Source organism: Chinchilla lanigera, unplaced genomic scaffold (assembly GCF_000276665.1).
Source record: "Chinchilla lanigera isolate Chin_1 unplaced genomic scaffold, ChiLan1.0 scaffold00134, whole genome shotgun sequence".
NCBI classification, from domain to species: domain Eukaryota; kingdom Metazoa; phylum Chordata; class Mammalia; order Rodentia; family Chinchillidae; genus Chinchilla; species Chinchilla lanigera.
In genome coordinates this window covers 1,761,453-1,770,925 of record NW_004955535.1, presented here as the reverse complement: position 1 = coordinate 1,770,925, position 9,473 = coordinate 1,761,453, and the positions used below count along the sequence as shown (strand labels likewise).

At 36.0% G+C, this 9,473-nt stretch overlaps 1 protein-coding gene across 1 annotated transcript in view; it reads right to left on the bottom strand.

Annotated features, from left to right (window-relative positions):
• The window catches only part of Dmd (dystrophin), a 2,013,932-nt gene that overhangs the window by 1,526,090 nt on the left and 478,369 nt on the right, over positions 1 to 9,473 (bottom strand). The window contains exons 8-9 of the mRNA XM_013507710.1: positions 6,912 to 7,093; positions 5,230 to 5,361 (exon numbers count right to left, since the gene is read on the bottom strand). Coding sequence (XP_013363164.1) covers positions 5,230 to 5,361; positions 6,912 to 7,093 — 314 coding nt within the window. The remainder of the gene's footprint in view (positions 1 to 5,229; positions 5,362 to 6,911; positions 7,094 to 9,473) is intronic.

Here is a 9,473-nt window from a genome sequence, read left to right as displayed (position 1 = left end):
AAAAAAAAAAAAAAAAAGAAAAAAAGAAACTTTAAAAAAAAAAAAAAAAAGAAGCAGTACTATGGAAATCGTTCCTAAGCAAATTTAAAATAAAAAGCATATCCTTTTCTTCAGACACCTTCATAGTATATTACCTCAAGGATTTGCCAAACCATATGCAGTTTATGACTCAAATGTTTGTTTATAAATCAACTTGGAACCCAGTAGATAGTTCCCATGGACATGCTGACAGAAGTATAATAAGGTCATCAGTTTAAGCTCAATCTCATCCAACTCCTAATGTAATTAAAGTAGTACTGATATCTGTTGCTTTTCCCTCCCTTTTTTGAGACCCTACAATGTGCCTGTCCCGTGGAAGGTTCTTCACATAATTCATGTCACTAAGCACTTCTAAGAGTTCCATGGGTTACATGATTATCGTAATTATATGAGGAAATTGAGGCTCAAAATGTACAAGAAAATCTCCAGCAGCAGAGCTTGAATATGAACCCAAATCTCTCTGATGTCACAATCTGTGCACTCTTCTCTTTGCTCAACTAACTCTTTCTTCTTAGGAAGCAATGCTTCTCTGAGTAAATGTGGTTGCAATGCTGTGTTTAAGAAAAGCATGGTTTCTTCCTTTTGCAGTAACAAATACATGTCCCTGTTTACCTCAATTATCTCCAGGGTAATAATGAAATTTCTAGCCCTGCACACAAATTCTATCAAGCCCTTGGAGAGTTGAACAGAAGCTTCTGGCTACCTATACAACATTTTCTTCTCTCTTCTTACCTTGTGATGTAATGTAATTTCCTTTAAAAATCATTTTGTTCCATCTTGGCCGTGTGATTGAAGCAGGGCTGATTTTGACTGGTTTAAGTGAATACTGCCAGTCAGTTATTTCCCCTTTGGGTTTAGGTATGAAGATGTGACATAATCCTATGTGAGAGATAGCATAAGAGAAAATATGCTAGGGAAGCTTCATAGTTATTTTCTCTTTGCTGGGATAAAATATCTGATATTCACAACTTTAGAAGAGGTTTATTTTGGTTTACATTTTTAGACTCTGGACAGCTGGCTCCAAAGGAAGGACATGAAGGAAGGGCATAGGCCGAGGGAATCTGCTCATGTTATGGCAGGCAGGAAGCAGAAAGAGAAAGGAAGAGCCAGGCATGGAGATATACTTTTCCTGGTTACACCAGTAACCCTCCCCTTTTCATGAGTGCCCACCTTCTAAAGTATACTCTGCTACTGAGCTCCCCGGCGAATGAAACCACTTGCGAGTATAGCACCCACATGGTCCATCACCTTTCAAAAGCCCTGCCTCTGAGTGCAGAATTCTCTGGAGGACCTTCTTGATCCAAGCCATACCAGCTTCTGAGTCACATTCCTTCCTTCTGAAGAGGGGAATTCCTACATACACTCAGATTATGAACAACATACATTAGTCCACAGGTGATTTCAATAGCTGAGCAGCTTCTTGTGGAAATATTATACAGTAATAGTTGTTAATTTTGAAATCTGTACTGTACTTATTCTACTAGGAGCAAAATTTAAAAAGAAACATAGAATTTGAAGAAACCAAGGAACAATTTTAAGCACCTTTTGAATAAAAGTGTCTCCTTAAAATGACCCCATGAAGTAACAACAAAAGCCATAAAACAAAAGATTAATGAATTTCCAAACTTATAAAGTAATATTTTAGTTAGAGAAAAGCACCGCAAATTCAAAAAAGGGTGCCTAAATTCAAAATATACACTTGCTTTACCAGGTGGAAGAAGAAGAAGCACATATATGTGGCCTATAGCTGTAATTTCATCTGGGGACATACTAGATTTGAGACATCAGTGTACAACAAGGTACGGATATGTACCAAAGGACTGAGAACAATTTGGAAATGTGGCTGTAACTAGAAAGGGATTGGACCTGGTTAGGGCATAGATACTCTAGTCATTTGCATATAAATTAAAAATAGAATATTAAATCATACTGATAAGGAAAGCGTATACAGATAAGAAGGCCAAAGTATCTTCCTATGGGTTTTAGAAGAGAAAGAACCAGATAAGAAAAGACACACAGCAAAGTAGAATAGAGATAGAATAACTTGCTGAGTAGTGACTCAGAAAATTTTCAACAATGGGAGAGGACCATGAGAGCTAAATGAAAGGCATTTAATTTGGAAACCAAGAATACTTTCTTGTTGAATAAATCAATGAAGGAATAAATCAAACACTACTCTATAGAATGTAGTACATAAAATAAGTGATTATATAGAAATATATGAGCAAGATAAAATAAAGTGTTGTGTCTGGGGGGAGGGGGAAGGCCCTGAGTATGTGCCTGTGGAAGTTTTGCACAGGGTTAGGCTCCATGAGAGAGACAGAGAAGTCAACGAAAGGGAAATTGAACATGTTTTATATAAGCTTAGAGTAGAATAAAAGATGCTTCAAAAACAGGAATGAATACAATATTAAAAGGATGGATGACAATTAAGTGGTACAATGATAGGAGCTCCCTCCAAATAGTATTTCTTCTTGGTAAATTATGAAAGTAACTCATTCATAGGCATGGATCCTTAGGTGGGTCAGATTGCTTCACCTCAACAAGTTCACAAACACTAATAAGTATAAGTTAAGTTTTCCAAATTTGGGACAGGTGAGAATAATTGGTGCTTCCACGATACTGAGACCTGTGATGATGATTCTTACAGTTTAGATCAAGAATGGCACTCACAGTTCTAATATGCTTAGCAGTGGTATAGCTGACTTGTGTAAAGTAGGACCTGGTGGCAGGTGGGTCACTGAGGTTGTGATCTGGAAGGGGACATCGCCCTTCCAAGCCCTCCCTTCTGTCTCTGCTTCCTGGCTAGCACAATGTGAACAGCTATCCTCTGCCAGACCTCTCCACCGCTCCCTTCCTGCTTTGGAGTCAGCTGACTGTAGACTGAAAATGTTAGCCAAAATAAAAAAACCTCTCCTCCTTTAAAATGTGGGCGTCAGGTATTGTGTCTCGGCAAAGAGAAAGTGACTGAGACAGCAGTGGACATCTTTTTGTTTTCTTTAGGAGACAAGTCACCTGCATGGCCTTCTCAATTTATGGAAAACTTCATGTTTCCTTGTAGGCTTCCAAGTGGAAACTTGACTAAAATTCGATGGAATCCAATTCCCTCTGCCTGGAAGTCATCGGAACTGCTGCAAATACCACCCATAGGGGGCAGTGGCGGCTCAGTCCTTCTGAGACTTTGGAAACAATTTTCTTAGTGTAACTAGTTGAGACATAAACTTATCAAACTTAACTGTGTGTAACATCATCTTCTGATGTGCTTCCTTTAGTAAGTCAGAATATATCATTCCCCATCTCTTGTGATTTGTGCTGCTTTTTTTCCAGAAGATAAACACTAGGTTAATTTCAATAGCTTATTTTAAATAAAACACATAAGAGAATTCATTGAATATTTTATGACATATTATGTACGCAGTAATGCTTAAACAAAGATGGACTGAAAAATGGAGTTTGGCAAGAATTAAATCCATTTACAATTACTTCATTAAGGAGGCATACTTGTGCAATGGTTTAATGAGGTGTTAATGAGCAACAAATGTGCTGCCAGGATAGGCATTGGAGAAAACTAGAAAAGGCAGTGCAACAAAGTGACAATGGAGGGGGAGAAAGCCTGTATTTCTTTACTTGTCGTAGGATCCTTTAGTAGTGACTATTCCTTAAATCTTGATGGCTTCCTTTGGAGAACGATGATAAAAAGAGCACAGAGAGTTGAGGCATTTTTAAGGGGGTATGGGTGTGGAGAAATGGGTAAATGTATTTAAACTTAAAATGGAAATAAAAATGACACTTCTTATCCGAGGGGGATGTTACACAGATCAGATTAGTTCATATAGGTACCCATAACACTCAAACACATAGTAGAATATTTATTTTTCATTAATTATGAGGAAACTGGTTACATTTCTTGGTTTCTTGTTCAAGATTATACAACCAGCCTTTGTGAAAACATGGATGGGAACTGAATTGAAGACGAGGCTCAGTCACAAAAGCTCTCTCACTCAGGCCCCTCTATTTGGGTTTGCAAGAAAACTAGCCAAGGTTAGAGGGCACAGCTATGCCCTGAAATAGATGTTTCCTTGGGGAATCTCTTCACAGTTTAGAATTTTCAACCTCATGTTTCAATGAAATGCCAAATAAATTGCTAATTACATGCACACCAGTATTTGGGGAAAAAAGGAAAACAACCAATATGTCTCCAAAAATGGAAACTTTCATATTTACCAATAGAATCAGGTCCATTTTTCTAAACTTTCAAAGTATAGTTTTAGTAAAAAGTCGCTTCCTCAAGAACTTTTCAAATTGCTCCACTGAGCCAAATAAAACTTTTTTTAGAATGAAATTCTTGCAAATCTAGCAATTCTAGTACTTTCATTTCCATGCTCTAACATATACAAGGGTATAATTTCTTATATTTTTAGGTTTCCTCCAATATTGCAAGGGTAGAAATCTCCACTGCTTAGATGCATTCATATTAAATGGAAAGACTGAAACAGTGCATTGAATCTGACATGGTTTTGGTATGGCTTTTCTTAAAAATACTAAAAGTCTGCTATAGGTAAATTTATATTAGCTAAATTAAAGGGCATAATGTGAAGCTAGCGGTTATATTTGTCTTAAATAGAATATAAACACATTTTTAAAAAATATATAATAAAAATGTACTTAGAGTATGTATTTCATTTATGTAGCAGATGCGTACAAATGTCCCCAAATACATTTAGTAATTTGATAAGTTAGTCCACAGTTATTTTATATATATATATATATATATATATATATATGCTTTTAAATGAGCTTCATATTCTTTATAAGTATTGATATACTTTGTTAAGAGAATCTTACAGGGCCGGGGATGTAGCTCAGCGGCACATGCCTGAAAAGTGTGAGGCCCTGAGTTCAAGTCCCAATACAAAAAAAAAAAAGCAATAGAGTCTTACACTTAATCATATCATGAAACTACAAATCACTGTTATGAGAATCACCATTTAGGAAGTATAAACATACATTAAAACTAGAGAAGACTCAATGAAAGAGCAACAGCATGTGAGAGAAACTAATAAAACAGAAAAATAAAACAGCTGCGAAAGACAAAAGGAGCACTGAAGAATTCAAACGAGCATAAGTAACAACAGACTATCCTGGAAGAAGTTCTCTGGCTTGTAGAAGAATGAATAAATGTTGACAGACCTGTGAAGGAAATGGGCTCCTCGTGGGATCCCCGGTGGTGACGTAAGCAGCCTGTGTATAGGCGTAGCTCTTGAACCGAGGCTTAGGAGAGGACGTAGTTTGCTCATAGCCCTGTGCAAGACTGACAGTGATCTGAAGAGTGGGGTTTGAGAGAGGTCAGAAAGGAGGAGAGACATAGTAAGTGATCGCAGACGGACTCTTTTCCAACATGCTAAAATGTATATATACACAGTAAAGTAATAATAAACAAACAAATACAGACATTAAATTGAAATGCTGAAATGAAATATTTAATCCTAAATCCATATAAGCAGTATAAGAGCCTGGTACACCCTGCGAGGTGTGACACTCATAATTCTTATGACCTTAGAGAGCAGGATATTTGGGAAGTCAATGAAGGTAAGAGTTAACCCCCAGTACTGCTTAAAAACACAACTCCAGTAATTCTATGGGGTGATGCTCCTCAGTCTGGGAGAAATAGGCATCCAAAACATTTTTTTCTGAACCCAAAACAAACAAAGCCAGAATTCATCAGATCAATACCCCAGAAAGGACTGAAGCTTTCATAAGCTAACTATAGAACTAGCTTAGTACAGTCAGAAAATTGGGCCCAATAATTTTCCATGCATTCAGCAGAAATTGTGCTACAGGCTTTCTCATCATTGTTTTTGTCACAAAAACACTTTAAAAATCTACTGTCTGTGTGATGTCATGGTTTGGTTCTGGATGTCCTCCCAAAGCCTTATGCAGTCACGGGGCGGGCTTCCAGAGTTTATGACTGATCCATGGTCCAATGCTGGGATTATGGGTGTGAGAGCTACACCAGCCCTGGGGTGGAGAGTTTGCATGTGTAAGGGAGACAAAGAGGCTGCATGTCACAACACCTCCCTTTTGCTCTTGTTCCTTTGCTGTTCCGCATCCATGAACTTTTGCCCTCTGCTATGTGCCGCCCTGCCTTGGAGCCAGCTGAGCATGGACTGAAACCTCCACAGACTGTGAGCCAAATAAAATTTTCCTTCCTTAATTCTGAGTGTGGGGTATTTTGTCTTACATGGAGACAAAGTAACCAAGACAGGTGAGAAGAAACCAGTTAATGGAGGACTGTCATTCCACTCTCTACAATGTTTTCATGATGAATTTTATCATGTATATTCTCCATTTAAGTTGTATTGGAAATACTTTAAAGTAATCTCTTGTAAATATATCATCTTGAATAATCAAAAATTGTTATTCTATCAATAAGTTGCCACAATATTTTTTTAAATATACATTACTAAACAAAGTTCTTGCTTTTGCTTTCCCTACTTCTTATTTGCTGTAGGCGATGGAGAGTTTGAAGCTGAATATACATACAAAACTGTCTTTCATTTCATTCCATTTTACACAATAGAAATGTGAATATTTTACTGTATACTCCTGTATGATGCATTCTTATTTGTATTTTAACAATGAACTTTGAAAAGAATAATGTATATGTCAGATAAAATTTAAAAGTTTTATAAATCTGACTGAATATACAGATATTATGCTATGTATACATCTTGCATGCATATTTACATATATATGTATATATCCATATTATATATACATGGGTATAAATCTATTTTATAGGTGAGTATACTACCAGAATATCTATAAAATAGAAAATACCTTTGATGTAATTTTTCTTTAAAGTACTTTACCTGCTGAGAATAGTGCATTTGATGATGTAATTGAAAGTGTTCCTCTCTAGTCACCTTTGATGGCCTTGGCAACATTTCCACTTCTTGAATGGCTTCAATACTGACGTGCTGAGGCAAAACTTGGAAGAGTGACGTGATGTACATTAAGATGGACTTCTTATCTGGACAAGTGGTAGCAACATCTGTAAGAACATTAACATCACACATCAATTTTTGTTTCTATATTTGAGACTCTGAAAGGGTAATGAGCAAATCAATGTTACAGGAAGAAGACAGATTAATGAGCACTGGATTGTCCATGAATGTCCTCTGGAGACTAATTAGAACATGATAATCAGGCCCAAAATGTCCTTGCAATTTGGCAGACCAATGAGATGAGCACTGAAGTTAATTTCTTTTACTTGTTTACATAAAAACTTCATTCTGTAACACTTTCTTCTAAGTCAAATCACCAAAACTAGCCCACCTGAGAAAGAAGCTTTTATTAGATAAGAAGCAAAAGTAAAAAATACACTTTCCTTTCCATGGAAAGTTATATTAGCATGTCAGTTAAAATGATATATATATCATTAAACAGTTACACAAAAGGGTTTAATGTCCTGACTCCTGATAAAGAAACCTTACACCTTAGAATTAAGATTTTCCTGGTGTAAAAGTATGTAATGAAGTAAAAATTATCTTTGTGTTACAATGAACCATGTATTTCTACAATAATAATAAAATAAAACAGCAATACCATACGGATAATGACTGTTAATATTCCTTAAGTAAATTAAAAATATTTGTTTACATTATGGTGCAGCTGTTAAAATAGAATGTAATTTTCCTTCTCAGACTTTCAAGATATATTTAAATGTCTTGTGCATTAACGGATTCCAACTTCATGTCATCTGCCACATTTTGGAAGTGGAGGTAACCCAGCATCTCATTTCAATATTAATTTGTAATGGTATATGTAAAGTGGCAGATCTTTCAAAAGATTCTTTTTCTACTTGCCATCACAATTCACTCCCTGTGCTAATTTGAAGGAATGAAGATATAGAGTATTTAATCTTTTATTGGAAGTGTATTAATAATTTCAGAAGTGTTCAAACATAATTCTTGGCAGTGCAATACTCTTCAACCTTAAAAAGAGAGCATCCACTTGTGACAATATGTATGAACCTGACATGGTATGTTAAAGTAAAATAAATCAGAGTCCAAAAAAAAATACCACTTAACCTTACTTGTATGTGAAAACTTATAAGGCTGAACTCCCCCAGGAAGCAAGATGGCTGTTACTGGGAGCTGTATGGATAGAGCTGAAGAGAGATTTGCCACCCAATAAAAAAGTTGATCTAGGGAGGAAAAAGTTAAGGAGCTCTATCATACAACCTAGTTAATAATAATGGATTGTTTTCTTAAAATTTGCTAACAGAAGATTACGTATTCTCAGTGCAAAAAAATGATAAATACATGGAATGATATTTATGCTGATTAGCTTGATCCAGACATTTGAACTGTAACCCTTTTTCAATACATCATGTTCTATAGGATAAATTCATGCAATTTTTATTTTTTAATTAAAATAATTAATCTTAAAACAAACACAAAAGAAAAAATTGAGTCCTGGCAAGAAGCCAAGGTAACTCTCAGGCAAAGTATTGTGTTTTTCTTGCCACAAATTATCTTCACTTAATTCATGTTAAAGTCTGATTAAATATGTATATTCTAGTTAGATGTTCTGATTATGAGTGAGAAACTCAAGAGTAAAATTTCCAGTCCACTAACATGAAGTGAGTGAACAAGTCACACGGTCCTTCTCAAGTAGCAGAACCCTGATTAATCTGTACTATTTTTTTATTGATACCCAGAATCAAACTCACAACCTCATGCTTGCCATGCAGGCATTGTATGATGAGCTAAATCCATGGCCCAATCTGTAATATTGTTAAGGTATTTTTTAAAAAGAGTTAGATGGGAGGGAATATTTATTATTCTTTGGTCAGCTTCTACTCATAGTGTATAGTGCTTCTCAATTTTAATATGCATATTAAAAGTTGTACATTTTAATCATCCAGGGATCATTTTAAATTACAGACTCTAATTCAGGAGGTGAGATAGGAACCTGGGTCTCTGCATTTTCAAAAAGATCCCTGGTGATGCTGAAGCTACTCTTTCAAAAGTGTTATATCATCTACCATTTTGTTTTTATTCCGGTACCAGCAGTTGAACTCATGACCTCGCACTTGCCAGGCAGGCGCTGTGCCACTGAGCTAAATCCCCAGCCCCCATCATCTACCATTTGATTGTTTTATTCATTTTTTCAAAAGTTATTTTCCGGACACTTAAATGCACAAGTCTGAGAGATACAATGTTATGCAATACATATTGTCTCCTCCTTTTCATTAATGTAATTAATAACCAACAGGTGGTAAAAGTAATTGTTCACATGTGCTTTTTTAAAAAGAATTAAAGAATACTTTCTGGGGGCTGGGGATTTAGCTCAGCGGCAAAAGCGCCTGCCTGGCAAGCGCAAGGTTGTGAGTTCGGTTCCCGGTACCAGAGAAAAACCAAAAAAAA